Consider the following 16,353-nt stretch of genomic DNA (forward strand, 5'->3'; position numbering starts at 1 on the left):
CCCACTCCTGTGTAGATAGATGATAGATAGATACATAGATACATGATAGACAGATCCATCTGTTGATTGGTCTACAAAAGAAATGAAATCAGCATTTCAAAGTTATCTGCACTCCCATATTTATTGCAACAGTATACATACTTGCTGAAATACTGAGTCAACTTAATTATCCACTGACTGATGAATGAATGAATAATATGTGGCAGTCTATTCAATGGATTATGGTTTAACTATAAAATAAAATCCTGTCATTTTTGAAAACATGGATTAAAATGGAGATTGATATGTTATCCAAAATAAGCCAGACACACAAAGACAATTACCTCAAAATTTCACTCAGATGTGGAACCTAAATAAGTAGATCTCATAAATTGAAAGCAGGATGGTGCTTACTGAAGATGAGAATGGAAAAATGGGGTTAGGTTAATCAATTGGGTACTAAGTTACAGTTTGATTAATGTAAGAATTTCTGGTGATTATAGATAATTTTGATATACAGTATACTTGAAAAAGCTAGAAGAAAATATTTTGCACATTTTCAACTTGAAGAATGATAGGTGTTTGAGTAGATATGTTTAACCATTTTATATGTATATGCACAATTTTCATGTTTTTAAACATGGGTTTAAAAACTGAAACTCAGAAAGTGATGCTGAAAACTTAAATTGGTTGGGTTTTTGCTACTAGGCATTTATCAAGGGAGTATGTTTTATCTCTGCAATTTGGCAGGGAAGAGAGAATGGTGCTATTTATCAGCTTCATTTGCCTGCTTATATTCACCTATACAGATGTGGCTGATTTCATGGAGGCAGAACCTCTAGTCTCAATGATTGAAGGCTATGATGCTCGGCTCCAATGCAAGGCAGCTAAATATATCTACAATCAACTTGCTTGGTTCAGCCCCTTAGGCCAGAAGATTCCTGTTATAGACACTGAAATCTTCAGAAGCAACTACTCCATCTCATTGACACTGGTGATCAAGAATGTGACTCAGCAGGATAAAGGGCAGTACAAGTGCAAGGCTTGGGCACAGAAAAACATCACCAACATGATGCAGCGCAACACTCAGCTCTTTATTAGAGGTAGAATTGGAGGAACTTTCTATACCCCTCTTAGAAATTGATCCAATTGTTGGGTGGATTCTGAAGCAGTATAAGGCTTAGGATTTTATATTCCTTAGAAACTGATTCAATCAGCCTTTTCCTTCCTGAGTTCTTTTGGAGGCATTCTAAGGAAAAGATTTCATAAATTTTAGAGTCTGTGGTAAACTAGTTATGGAAAAATCTAGTGATGGAATTTTTTAGTCCTGATGCCAACACTCTTAGAAAGGCACTTCTCTTCCCTCAAGTGGCTCAAGATGACCCTCTTAAGTGTGAGGATAAAGAATAATTTGAAGGACACAAATGCAGATCACCACACACTTTACCCAAATTTTCTTTCTATCTCTACTTCCTTTTTCTGAGTATGACAATACTTCACCATCTAGATGTCTAGTTAAATATGTGGGATGGGATAAATATCCAATATAATATTTATGGTACCCTGCCTCAGAATTTTGGCTTCCTTTACCTTGATTTCTACAGAAAGGGTTGCCCCATTCATTATTGAGAATCTCACCAATATTGAGGTCAACCACAGTGGCAAGATTTTGCTGGATTGCAAAGTGGGTGGAATACCATGCCCTCAAATCCACTGGTTGAAAAATGGAAATCCTGTTCTCCCTGCTTCAGGTGAGTCTGTAATCTTGTTTGTTGGTTTCCAAGCCTGTAGACCCATCAAGAGGGCCTTAGTTGGTGCAGTTCCATTGGGCTGTCATGAGTTGGAAATGAGACCCTTGTTGACCTAATGAGATGTGGCCTTCACATATTCTGTAGATGGGTTTAAGCACAAATAACTCACATAATAATGAAGGGACATTGTTAATGCAGGAATCTTCTTTGAGAATAGCACACTAATTATTGAAAGAGCCAAAAAAGAAGATGAGGGCCTGTATCTGTGCAAAGCAACCAATGAGTTGGGAGAAGTCCACACGACAGCTCTTATCACCGTGGAGGGTAAGTTAAAAATTCCTGTGTACATTGATAATCAATAGTGGAGTTTGGTTGCAATTTATTTATTTTTAATTTTTTTCTTTTTGAGAGAGAGAGAATTTTTAATATTTATTTTAGTTTTCGGCGGACACAACATCTTTGTTTGTATGTGGTGCTGAGGATCGAACCCGGGCCGCACGCATGCCAGGCGAGTGTGCTACCGCTTGAGCCACATCCCCAGCCCTTGGTTGCAATTTAAAAAAGGCATTTGATTGTGGAAGCACAGTATAGTAGGATAGTGAATATAGGTATACTCTAAAATATTTTCTTTAATATGTCTGCTTTCATTGGGAGGGTATGTGAATAATATGGCATGGAAAATCTGAGTCCAGAATACCATGCTTTTTATGAAATTGATGTCATTTTTGATAAGTCATTTAGCTTTTATTAATTTCAGTTTTGTCATTTCTGAACTGAGAATAATACCAGCTGCCTTACCTTTCTCTCAAAGGTGATACACATGAAGGTGAAGATATGGCAATGCTTTATATAATATAATTTACCAAATAATAATTCCCTTTGTTTTGTTGAAAAATATTGTGTAATATTTGGAAATGTAAACTTAAAATGTTAGATTTTGAGCACATTTCATTTGTAAATAGGAGGTTCAAAGATTAAGATACTTGCCAGAGGCTATGACAAGTCTTTTGACTCCAATCTCCTATGCTACTACAATTAGTATTAAATTGTTGGGGGCAAAATTATGTTTACAAAGAAATATTATTGGTTTTAGTTGAGCATGTTGGCATCCCCAAAGCCACTACTTTCTCATTCAGCTATGTTCTACCAAAGCATAGCAGAGAAAACATATAAGCTGGTTTAATAAAATTCCTCCATCCCCCAATGCACTGAGATGGTATACAGATGCACTACAGGAAAAAGGAACCTAATAATATTGCAGATAGTTGAAATATGCTATTTGTTAGATACTGTGTCAATCAATTCTCATGATCTCATTTAGCATGCTTGATAGATCTATGTGGTATTTATTATTGCCATTTCTATTTTTCAACAAATTTTTAAAAACATTTTTTTAGTTGTAGATGATCACAATACCTTTATTTTATTTGTTCATTTGTTTTTATGTGGTGCTGAGGTTGGAACCCAGTGCCTCATTCATGCCAGGCAAGTGCTCTACCACTGAGCCACAACCCCAGCCCTTAACAAACTTTTTGTGGAAATCTGGGTCTTCTACATGCTAGGCCAAGTACTATTCCAGTGAGCTACACCCTCAGACCTTTCATTATTCTCATTTTAAATGGGGAAAATGAGTCATAGAGAGAATAGTAACATGTCCAAATTGTACAACCAGTAAGAGGTAGAGCTAGGCTTTTAATTCAGGCAATCAGGCTATGTCCCACAATTATCTTATCATTGTATTAGAAAGTCAGCTAATAAGATAGAGGATAGCTATACATATCTCATGTTGGCATTCATACATAGATGTCAAAAATATATAAGCACATATTCTTATATATAAGTCTTTGACTAATTTCTTGAGACAATTTATACAATTACCAAGGATTTGTTTCTCTAAGTCTCATAAGGTAAACCTTACAGGCTATAAAAATTTAAAACACACACAGATACACACACACACACACTCAAAATATGGGATCTACTGACATTAGTCCTTTGGAAATCAAACATGCTCTGTAAAAGGCAGTACATTTCTCCTGTTTTATCTCTGAATCTCTGGTGAACTATTTTTTTCTTTAGTAAGTTCTTTTTCAACTCTACAGGCTCTGATGAAAAGTCCAATATTGAAATCATCATTCTTGTTTGTACTGGCCTGACAGCTACCCTTTTCTGGCTTCTTCTGACCCTGATCATTCGCAAACTCAGAAAGGTAAGGAAAAGAATATATTTGGAGGCCTTGCTCAGGTGCAATTTAGTCTTTGAGGTTATAGCTGTTTTATATATATATATATATATATATATATATATATCTCGTCTCAAATCAGCCTCTTAAGAGATGGTAATACTAATCCAGGCAACAGAGGATATGAGCAAAGCTGTGTGCATGCACGTGTGTGTGTGTGTGTGTGTGTGTGTGTGTGTGTGTGTGTTTTGCACTTAAATTATTGTTTTACTCAGCATTTTTTGGTGTTGTGACTAAAGGACCCAGCTAATACAACTACGTAGGAAGAAAGGTTTATTTGAGAGTTCAAGGTTTCAGAGGTCCTAGTCCATAGAAGGCTGGATCCATTCCATGGAGCTTGAGATGAGGCTAAGCATCATGGTGGAAGAGTGTGATCATATTGTGATCAGTAAGGACAGAGAGAGAAAGAGAGAGAGAGAGAGAGAGAGAGAGAGAGAGAGAGAGAGAGAGAGACAGACAGACAGACAAAGGTATTCCATGCATTACTACAGTATGCTGACTTCTTTTCTTTCTTTTTAAAAATATTTTTTTTAGTTGTCAATGAACTTTGTTTATTTATATGCAGTGCTGAGAATTAAACTCAGTGCCTCACACATGCTTGGCAAGTGCTCTACCAGTGAATCACAACCTCAGCCCCTGACTTTTATTCTTTTGAATAAATACAGAGTGACATAAGAATGTCACATGACAGTTCCATTCCTACTTTAATGAAGAACATCCATACTAATTTCAATAATGGTTGAACCAATTTAAAACAGCATGTAAGTGTTCCTTTATCCCTCACACCCTTGCCATCATTTATTATTATTTGTGTTCTTTACGATTACCATTCTAACTGGAGATAAATCTCAGTGTATTTTTCATTTGCATTCCCCTGTTTGAAAAAAAAATGAACATTTTCTTCATATAATTAGCCATTTCTAATTCTTCTTTTCAGAAATGTTTTCTTAGTCCATTTTACATTTATTAATTGGGTTGTTTATATTTGTTAAGATTTTTGAGTTTTTATATATTCTAAAAGTTTTGTCTCTTATATAGGCTCCCTCTTCATGCTTTTGTTTCCTTTGCTATGTGGAAGCTTTGTAATTCTATGGCATGCCATTTATTAATTCTTAGTTTTATTTTCTAAGCTTTTACTTTTTTATTAAGGAAGTTATTGCCTGTGCTGATTTGTTGGAGTGTTGACCCTATGTTTCCTTCTGGCAGTTACAAAGTTTCTGGCTTAATTCCTAGGTATTTGTTTCACTTTGACCTGCCTATTGTACAGAGTAAGAGATAGGGATATAGTTTAATTCCTTTTTATATGGATATGCTGTTTTCCTAGCAACACCTGCTTAAAAGGCCATTTTTTTCTACAATATATGTTTTAACCTTTGCCAAGGATAAAATGACTATATCTCTGTGAGTTTGTGTCTGTGTGTCTTCTATTCTATTCCATTGGTCCATTTGTCTATTTTTTATGGCAATGCCAAACTGTTTTTGTTACATAGCTCTCTATATAATTTAAAAGACAGTATGTGATGACTTCATCATTGCTCATTTTGCTCAGAATTGTTTTGGATATTCTGTGCCTTTTATCCTTCCTTATGAATTTCAGGACTATCTTTTAATTCTGTGAAAAATGTAATTTGTGTTTTGATGGGGTTTGTATTGAATCTGTGTATCTTCTTATAATAATAATTCTGCCTAACCTAGAACATGTTAGGTCTTTCCATTCTCTAGTGTCTTCTACTTCTTTTTTCAGTGTTTTATAATTTTCCTTGTAGCAGTCTTTGACTTTCTTAGAGTGGTTTATTCCTAGATATTTCATTACTTTGAGGCTATTGTGAATGGTATTATTTTCTGATTTAATTTTCATCATATATATTATCATATCTAGAAAAACTACTGATTTTGTATTTTACACTGGTGAATATCATCTCTAGAAGTCTTTGTGTGTGTGTGTGTGTGTGTGTGTGTGTGCGTCTGTCTGTCTGTCTGTCTGTCTTCATAGTATAGGATAATATCATTTGCAAACAGAGATAATTTAACCTTTTTAGGTACTAGGGATTGAACTAAGGGGGGTTTAACCACTGAGAAACATCCCCAGTCATTTTTATTTTTGAGACAGGATCTCACTAAGCTGCTTAGAGCCTCACTAAGTTGCAGAGGCTGGCTTTGAACTTAAGATCCTCCTATCTCAGCCTCTTGAGTTGCTTGGATATGGGTGTGTACCACTGTGCCAAACTTGAAGGACTACATTGAATAGGAGTGGTGAGAGTAGATATCCTTGCCTTGCACCTGATTTCAGAGGAAATGTTTTCAGGTTTTGCTCATTCAGTATGATGTTTGCTTTGGTTTTGTCACATATAACCTTTATGATATTGAAGTAAGTTTTTTTATTGCTAGTTTTCTTATATTTAACATGAGTGGGTGCTGTTATTTGTTTTAGACTTTATTTGAAACTCTTGAGATTATCATGTGATTTTTGTCCTTCATTCTATTTATGCTATAAATTACAATTACTGATTTATATATATGGAAACTTCATTGCATTCCTGGAATGAAATCAGCTTGTTCATAATGCACAACCTTGCTAATTTATATTTGAATACAAATTGCTAATAATTTATTAAGAATTTCTGCATACATGTTCATCAGGGATATTGGTCTGTACTTTTCCTTGAAGTGTCTTTATCTGGTTTTGGTGTCAATGTAATACTGACATATTAGAATGAGTGTGGGATTGTCTCCTCTTTCTATTTCCTGGAATACCTTGACAAGTATTGACATTAAATCTTCAAAGATCAGGTAAATTTCAGCTGAGAATCCCTCTGGTTCTGGGATTTTCTTCTTTTTTTGTTGGGGGTTTATTACAGCTTCAATTTCATTGCTTGTTACTATTCTACTTATGTTTTCTATAGTTTGATTCAATTGTGGTAGGTACGTCTGTAGTGATATCTCCTTTTTCATCTCTAATTTCATTAATTTGGGGCTTCTATCTCTTTTGGCCATTTTGACTAAGGTTTTATCAATCTTTTTTGATATTTTCAGGAACCTATTCTTTGTTTCAGTGGTCCTTTGCATTTTTTTCTATTTCATTAAGTTTGATCCTAATCTGATTCATTTATTTAGCTATACCACTTTTGTAATTGTTTTGTTCATGTTTTTCTCAAACATTGAGATGCATTATTAAGTTATTTATCTGGCATGTTTCTAAATTTTTTAAAATATATATATTCACAGCTACTAAATATTCCTTTTAATACTGACTTTCTCTTATCTAAGAGTGTCTGGTAGGTTGTATCTCTTCGTATCTCTTTTCTTATTTATTCTAGGACTTTTAAAAAATATTTCTTAGTTGCCAATGAATTTTTTTTTACTTTATTTATATGTGGTGCTCAAGATCAGACACAGGGCCTCACACATTCCAGGCAAGTGCTCTACCACTGAGCCACAACCCCAGCCCTATCCTAGGATTATTAAAATTTCTCCATTCATTTCAAGTTTTGTTCCTTCATCACTTGTAAGTATACTGTTCAATCTCCATGTGATGTGAATTTTCTATTATTTTTCTCCTGGTTGATTTCCAATTTCATAATATTATGAATGGGTGATAAGATGCAAAGGAATAAATCCATTTTATTTGCTAAGACTTGCTTCATGACCCAAAATATGCTCATGGAGAAGGTTCCATGAGCAACTGCTAAGAAAGTTAGTCCAGTTGTTCTTAAATGAAAATTTCTATAAATGTCTATCCTGGTCTTAGAAACTGAACACATCTTGCTTATCATTTTCCTAATTAAGTGCTTTACCTTGTATTCAAAATATGTATTCTTACTTTTATACAGACGGAAAGTAAGCCATGATTCTCTAAAATATACAACCTGTGTATGAAACTACATATGCATGCCAAAATAGTCCCAGAATTTGCTGTCAGTCACCCATTAGTCAAACCACCCCCCCCTCATCACAATCTGATATCATCTAACAGTCCCTGGGGCAGTTGTTCCACAGAGAAAGAGTTAAAGCTGTTATTTCTGTTTACATTAGGGTGAAAGCAGTATGCAGATTTCTTAGAAAATTTGGAATGGGTGGGGCATGGTGGTGCATGCCTGTAATCCCAGTGGCTTGGCAGGCTGAGGCAGGAGGATCCAGAGTCCAAAGCCAGCCTCAGAAAAAAGTGAGATGTTAAGCAACTCAATGAGACCTTGTCTCTAATAAATAAAATACAGAGTAGGGCTGGGGATGTGGCTCAGGATTTGATTTCCCCTGAGTTCAATCCCTGGTACCCTCCCCCCCCCAAAAAAAAAGACTTGGAATGGAACCACAATTTGACCCAGTTGTACCACTCCTTTGCTGATACCTAGAAGACATAAAATCAGAAAATTACACTAGGTGCCCTTCAAAAGATGAATGGATAAAGAAAATCATACACACATACACATACACACAACGAAAGAAAAATGAAATTATGGCATTTTCTGGTAAGTGGATAGAACTGGAGAATATCATGCTAAGTGAATTAAGCCAGTCCCCTCAAACCAAAGGCCAAATATTCTCTGATATGTGGATGCTAACTCATAACAAGGGAGTGTAGGGAGGGGATGCAGAGAAGTTTATTGGATTAGATACAGGGGAATGAAGGAAAGGGAGGAGGGATGGGAATAGGAAAGACAGTACAATGAATCGAACATAACTTTTGTTGAATGATTTGTTTCTGCTGGGAAGGCAGAAATAAATCTGATTTGCTTACCTCTAAATGTCATCTGACATTTCTGTCTTGAGACTTTTAAAATTTTGCCCTTGTTTGGTATGTGATTTTAATTATAATGTGATATGGATAATTTATTTTTTTATCTATTTGGGAGTTCTGAATGCAGCCTGTGTTTGGATTTCCATCTCATTGTAAATGGTTTAAATTTTTTTCTGTTATTATTTCCCTGAAAGTTTATCCATCCCTTATCTTAAATCTCGGGTCCCTTTTTCAATTCATTTCATTCTTTATATATATATATATATATATATATATATATATATTATTCATTTCTTACATAAATGACAATAGTGGAATGCATAACATTCATAATTATCCATTCACAGCACAATTTTTTCATAACTCTGTATATAAAGTATGTTCTTGCCAAATTATGCCATTATACATGAGCTCTCTTATTTTTTTTTGCATTACAATTCTTAATACACCTTTATACCACAATTTTTCTGTTTGTATATAAGGTATGTTGACACCAAATTCACATCTTCATACATGTATTTTGTATAATGATGACCATCTCCTGCCACCATCCTAGCTATTCCCCTTCTCCCTCCCTTTCCCTCCCACCCCTATTACTATCTAGAGGTAATCTTCCTCCCATGGTCTCCCTCCTTACCCCACTTTGAGTCCCCCCCCCCTTATATCAGAGAAGACATTCAGCATTTGCTTTTTTGGGATTGGCTAACTTCACTTAGCATAATCTTCTCTAATGCCATCCATTTCCCTGCAAATGCCATGATCTTATTCTTTTTAAATTATTAACATGTAAGTTTTCATTGGTACATTATAATTATACATAATATTGGAATTCAGTATGCCATGTGTTTATATGCACATACTATTTGTTCATTCTCATCCCCCATTACCTTCCCTATCTCTCCGTTCATTCATCCCCTGGGACCATTGATCTACTTTACTGGTCTCCCTTTTATTATTGTTGATGGTTGAAGTTATTATTTAAATTCATGCATTGTATTTGGATATAAAAACAAGATTCATCGTGGTATTTACATACTTAGACAATATTTTGGTAGGCTTTATGCCTCAGTAAAGAGTATGCCCTCTTACTCTCTCCTACTGAATTCCCTTTCTAAACTCTATTGGTTTTCCTACTATTGTCATAAGTTTCCTTTTTAAAAAAATCCTATTTTTCCTCTCTATCTTTCATATATTTGAGAAAATACTTAACCCTTGGCTTTGAGTCAGGTTTATTTCACTTAGCATGATGTTTTCAAATTAAATCCATTTACCAGAAATTGACATGATTCATTCTTCTTTATGGCCGCATAAATCTTCATTGTGTATATCTATATTTTCTTTACCCACTCATCTGTTGAGGGACACCTAAGACTACCTCTATAACTTGGCTATTTAAAGTGCTTTTCTTATTCATGTATTTTCTATCTTAGTTTATTCTTTAGACCCTCTTTTATTTCATTGAAAATATTAACCATCAACTTTTAAATTTTTCTCTGGGATCTAATCCAAATGAATACCTATGGATTTAGTTATTGAGGGGTCATAAATTATTGGAGGCATATTCTTGAACTATTTGCTCATATGGTCACACAGGCTTGAGGTTTGCCTGACTTTTGAGATATTTTCCACTTGTTTTTCATGTTGGGGTTCTTTACTGGGTCATTGTCTTTTAATGAATCTCAAGGTAGGTGCATATGTTACCTTCAACTTACCCAGTCAATGTAATCAAACTGTTAATTTCAACTACCAGTATAACTTTGAAAAAATTAGTAACAGTGGTAATTTGGAAGCAAATAATATAGCAACATAAGCTATAACAATTATTTAAAATAATCTCCATAACTTTATTGAACAAACAGACACACAGATGAGAAGTAACTTATTGTAAGGGTCCAGCGAAAAGTCGAGGAAGAGACCACCAAGAGACAGACTCATGCAATTGCAGAAGGGGATATATTGAGGATCCAATTCAGCGCGCTGAGGCTCCAGACTCACTCAAGAAGAGAGAGCAGCCCAGAGCCCAGAGCAGAGGTTAAGCAGTGCTTAAGTACACTTTTTGGGGAGGGCGGGGGCTTTGTATACATCAGAACAAATCAGCATGAGGCGCGGGAATATTGAACAACAACTCTCATACATGATTAGCACATTCATTGGTGGGAACAGGTTGGGCGGGGGTGATTGGTCACTCCTAAGGGGGATACACATTCAAACTGATTGGTTCGGGCCCTGTATGCCTACGTTTCAAGCTGCACAGGGCCCTAGGCTAAATGGCCAGTAGGGCGTTGTCTTAACTGCCTCAGGAATTTCAGGTTCTGGGTGTGGCAGAGGAACTTAACAATACCTGGTCCTTCACTTTTTAACTCAGGGCTTGCAGCTTAGAAACTTTACCCTTTCATTATAATAGGCTGAGAGGATAATAATTTATGATAGTACACTAAGCTGAACTGGAAAAAGTGATTGAAAATTAAGAAAAAAACATGAAAAAGGGAAGAAAAAATCTAGGGGAGGAAGGCAGGGCCAAAGTCAAAATGATAATAAAATTATGAAGAGTGTAAGTTGATAGAGATGGAGAATAGGAAAAAGGTATCAAGAGAAGATCTATTTAATAGACAACATACCTAAAATTAGAACTCTGACAAAGCAAAAATGTGGGGAGATACCACAAATCAGTTAATATCAGTGTTTAATATAGTACCTGTTGTACGTAAATTCATTTTTTTTTGCTGAAATTTTCTAAATAATCTTTTCTTTCCATGATTTTGAATTTAGAATCTCCAATTATTAGGAATTTTAGAGGAAACAATTATCATACCGTTTGCTCTCAGCTCTGACCCATACCAGTCAAACTTGTCAGGGGAATCTGTATGTTGAGCTCACCTCATCCTTAAACTTGATTAGCTATGGTGTTAGAAAGCTACCCACTTCAAACAGACTTTCAAAATGGCTTTGTCATTAATGGGGGTTTGGGGCAAAATTCTGTCAGGGTTGTTAGTCAGCCCTCTAACATGATTGCCTTTAGGCCAATGTGTATTTTGTTTTACCCCCTTGTTCAGATTGTCTCAATCTGTGTGCTCCAGAACCCCTTCTTGGCTTTTGGGCAGTGGTGTGGTGATTATAACTTTACTTCTGACCCTGCTCAGTTCCACTTCCCTTCCCTATCAGGTACAATTCTTATCCCAGAGGACTGGCTGAAACCATGGCTTCCCTGAGTTTCTCCCTAATCTGTCTACTAGAATCTCTCCTATCCCAGTTTGGCTGCAGCATTGGCAGTCACTAATCCAGTATAAAGTAGAATTTAAGTTGCTGTTTGAACTTGGGTATTCAAAAATCAAGTTTACCATGAAAAAGTAAAAAAGAAAAAACAATAAATGATGAAAAAGACAAGAAAAAATAGAGAGCAAAATATGAAAAACAAACTTAAACTGCAGGGATTTTTAGCCCTTAGGAATTCCAAACAAAGGCTCTTTATAAGCTGTCATTTCTTCCCCCTTTAACCATCTCTGCTGGGGGCATTGTGGCTTTTTCCTATGCTGGTTCAACTTGCTGTTTCTGCTTCTTTTCTTCTCAGATTGCAACTGTGCTTGAAAGCATCACTTACTTATATTCAGCCCTTTGATTTTAAGTGTTTGAAGATGTTAGTATGAAGAAACAGGAATTACAAAAATTAATGCAGGATTGAAAGAGAAGATTGAAAAAGCATCACAGATCTCATTGAAGTTTTTTCTAGATGATGGCTCTGATTTGGGATCCGAATTTCATAGGTCTTTTGCATTTTCTTTTTCTAAAGGTCAAACTTAAAAAACCTTATCCCTTCCACAGAACTCCACTCTACTACTCTTTTCTTCAATGTCCTAATATAAGAGTGAGCTTGGATACAGTTAGAGGTCAGAAGTACAAGAGTGTGTTCTAGTCTCAAATTGGTCATTCTCATCTCAGTAAGACTTCAGATTGATGATATTTATCCAGATGGGAGGAGAGTCTGCTCAAGGTCATCATCTCTTGGATTGCTTCCTGAGTTAAATTTCAGATGGAACTACCCACTCTTGTCCTTCTTTCTTAATTTCAAATTCAGTAGATGTTTCATGTACTTTGGGTCCTGGTCAATTATAGCCAGAGTAACTATTGCCCATCGCCCATCAAGCACAGATTTATTTTCTGCTTCTAAGTTAGTGTGTGACTTCGAATAAGTACTTTCTCTTCTTTGATCCTCTTCTACCCCATCATTAAAATGAGATAATTGGACAGGAATAGTGTTTTCAACCCCTTTTAAAAATATTTTTAGTTGTAGATGGACATAATAGTTTATTTTATTTTTTATTTATATGTGATGCTCAGGATCGAACCCAGGGCCTCACACATGAGAGGCAAGCTGTCTACCACTGAGCCACAACCCCAGTCCCTCAAACCATTTAAAAAAAGATATCAAATGAAAAATTCAATTTCCAATATAGTCCAGTATATAAATGAATAAAAAGATTTATTAAAATTACCCACAAATATGTGATGCATTGATATTTTTATTCCTTTTCTTTATAAAAATACTGGTTACAGGTTTCTGGTTTTTAATCAACTTTTTAAAAACATTTTTTTGAGTTGTTGATAGACCTTTATTTTTTATTAATTTATATGTGGTGCTGAGAATCGAACCCAGTGCCTCACACATGCTAGGCAAGTGTTCTGCTACTGAGCCACAACCACAGCCCTCAATATACCCTTTTAACCCACAATTTGAAAAGCACTGCTCTAATAGTTTTCTTAAGGCCTCTCTAACTGATTTAAGTTTTATCAGGATTGAATTTTCTCTCTATGGAGAGAATAATCTTCACTGTAAAAGATAGCAATGAAACTGGGAGATTCTGTAGGGTTCAGAGAGATTCAATTCTGAATAGTTGCTATGCTTTTTAGGACCATGAGATGAATACTAGTATTAGCAATAGCATTAGTAACTACACCAGTTGAGGCTTAATGGACCCAGCCTCAATTTTTAGTCAGCTGTTATATTCTCTGGAGGTACTAGGGGAAAAATGACTGATGGCAAAGTTGTTTTGGGAACTAGAGAATGGGAGAACAAGAAAATATGTTGCAAATCTACTAGAGTAGTTTTTCAAACCAAACTAATATAAAGTTTAAAATCTTCCATTTGTCCCAAAAGTGAGAAAGTAGCAAGAATGGACTTAGTAGAACATAAATAACAGTCCCAGAGAAAAAGATAGAAAATGAAAGAACAGAGGATGAGGAGTTGTTTGGAAGTAATTTTTATTTTTATTTTTATTTATTTTTTTTAAAAGTAGGCCCAAATCTTAATCATGTTGTATTAGGCCCCAACTTCCTTTTTTTTCCTTTGATCTTTTTATTTATTTATTTATTTATTTTTATTGATTGTTCAAAACATTACAGAGCTCATGATATATCGTCTTTCATACATTAGACTCAACAGGGTTTTGAACTCCCATTTTTACCCCCAGATACAGATTGCAGAATCACAACTGTTACATACTCACAATATTACATAATGGCATATTAGTGACTGTTGTATTCTGCTACCTTTCCTATCCCCTACTATCCCCCCTCCCCCCCCCTCCCCTCCCATCTTCCCTCTCTACCTCCTCTGCTGTTGTTCAATTCTCTCCCCTTTTCCCCCCCTCCCCCTTGCCCCTCATAACCTCTTATAATTTTGTGTATCATTGAAGGTCTCCTACCATTTCCACATGCTTTCCCTTCTCTCTCCCTTTCTCTCCCCCCATTCGTCTTTGTTTACTATTAGTCTTTTCCTCATGCTCTTCCTTCCTGTTCTGTTCTTAGTTGCTCTCTTTATATCAAAGAAGACATTTGGCATTTGTTTTTTAGGGCTTGGCTAGCTTCACTTAGCATAATCTGCTCTAATGCCATCCATTTCCCTGAAAATTCTATGATTTTGTCATTTCTTAGTGCTACATAATACTCCATTGTGTGTAGATGCCACATTTTTTTTTATCCATTCATCTATTGAAGGGCATCTAGGTTGGTTCCACAGTCTAGCTATTGTGAATTGTGCCGCTATAATCATTGATGTGGCCGTATCCCTATAGTGCGCTCTTTTAAGATCCTCAGGGAATAGTCCGAGAAGTGCGATAGCTGGGTCTAATGGTGGATCCATTCCCAGTTTACCCAGGAATCTCCATACTGCTTTCCAAATTGGCCTCACCATTTTGCAGTCCCACCAGCAGTGTACAAGTGTACCCTTTTCCCCACATCCCCGCCAACACTTATTGTTGTTTTCATGATGGCTGCCAATCTTACTGGAGTGAGATGGTATCTTAGGGTGGTTTTGATTTGCATTTCTCTGATTGCTAGAGATGGTGAGCATTTTTTCATGTACTTGTTGATTGATTGTATGTCCTCCTCTGAGAAGTGTCTGTTCAGGTCCTTGGCCCATTTGTTGATTGGGTTATTTGTTATCTTATTGTTTAATTTTTTTAGTTCTTTGTACATTCTGGATATTAGGGCTCTATCTGAGGTGTGAGGGGTAAAAATTTGTTCCCATGATGTAGACTCTCTATTTACCTCTTTTATTGTTTCTCTTGTTGAGAAAAAACTTTTTAGTTTAAGTAAGTCCCATTTGTTTATTCTTGTTATTAACTCTTGGGCTATGGGCATCCTATTAAGGAATTTGGAGCCTGACCCTACTATATGTAGATCAGAGCCAACTTTTTCTTCTATCAGACGCAGAGTCTCTGATTTGATATCTAGCTCCTTGATCCATTTTGAGTTAACTTTTGTGGATGGTGAGAGAAAGGGATTCAATTTCATTTTGTTGCATATGGATTTCCAATTTTCCCAGCACCATTTGTTGAAGATGCTATCCTTCCTCCATTGCATGTTTTTAGCTCCTTTATCAAATATAAGATAGTTGTAACTTTGTGGATTAGTCTCTGTGTCCTCTATTCTGTACCATTGGTCCACCTGCCTGTTTTGGTACCAGTACCATGCTGTTTTTGTTACTATTGCTTTGTAGTACAGTTTGACCTCTGGTATCGCTATACCTCCAGATTCACTCTTCCTGCTTAGAATTGCTTTTGCTATTCTGGGTCTTTTGTCTTTCCGTATGAATTTCATGATTGCTTTATCTATATCAACAAGAAATGCCGTTGGGATTTTGATTGGCATTGCATTAAACCTGTAGAGAACTTTGGGTAATATCGCCATTTTGATGATGTTAGTTCTGCCTATCCATGAACAGGGTACATTTTTCCATCTTCTGAGATCTTCTTCTATCTCTCTCTTTAGGGTTCTGTGGTTTTCATTGTATAGATCTTTCACCTCTTTTGTTAGGTTGATTCCCAACTATCTTATTTTCTTTGAGGATATTGTGAATGGAGTGGTTTTCCTTATTTCCATTTCAGAGTTTTTGTTGCTGATATATAGGAATGCCTTTGATTTATGCATTTGATTTTATAACCTGCTACTTTGCTGAATTCATTTATTAACTCTAGCAGATTCTTTGTAGACCCTTTTGGGTCTGTTAGGTATATTATCATGTCATCTGCAAATAGCGATAATTTAATTTCTTCTTTTCCTATTTTTATGCCTTTAATTTCTTTTGTCTGTCTAATTGCTCTGGCTAGTACTTTGAGAACTAAATTGAATAGAAGTGGTGATAGAGGGCA

At 35.7% G+C, this 16,353-nt stretch overlaps 1 protein-coding gene across 3 annotated transcripts in view; it reads left to right on the top strand.

Moving 5' to 3' along the window:
* Nucleotides 1-16,353, top strand: part of LOC308638702 (vascular endothelial growth factor receptor kdr-like) — a 317,685-nt gene that overhangs the window by 149,867 nt on the left and 151,465 nt on the right. For all 3 annotated transcript variants that reach the window (XM_081276379.1, XM_081276380.1, XM_081276381.1), the window contains 4 exons: nt 789-1,082; nt 1,584-1,730; nt 1,929-2,054; nt 3,833-3,939. In XM_081276379.1, the coding sequence (XP_081132505.1) occupies nt 789-1,082; nt 1,584-1,730; nt 1,929-2,054; nt 3,833-3,939 (674 nt within the window). The remainder of the gene's footprint in view (nt 1-788; nt 1,083-1,583; nt 1,731-1,928; nt 2,055-3,832; nt 3,940-16,353) is intronic.

The sequence above is a fragment of the Spermophilus citellus genome (assembly GCF_964194105.1).
Source record: "Spermophilus citellus genome assembly, chromosome: X".
Lineage (NCBI taxonomy): Eukaryota > Metazoa > Chordata > Mammalia > Rodentia > Sciuridae > Spermophilus > Spermophilus citellus.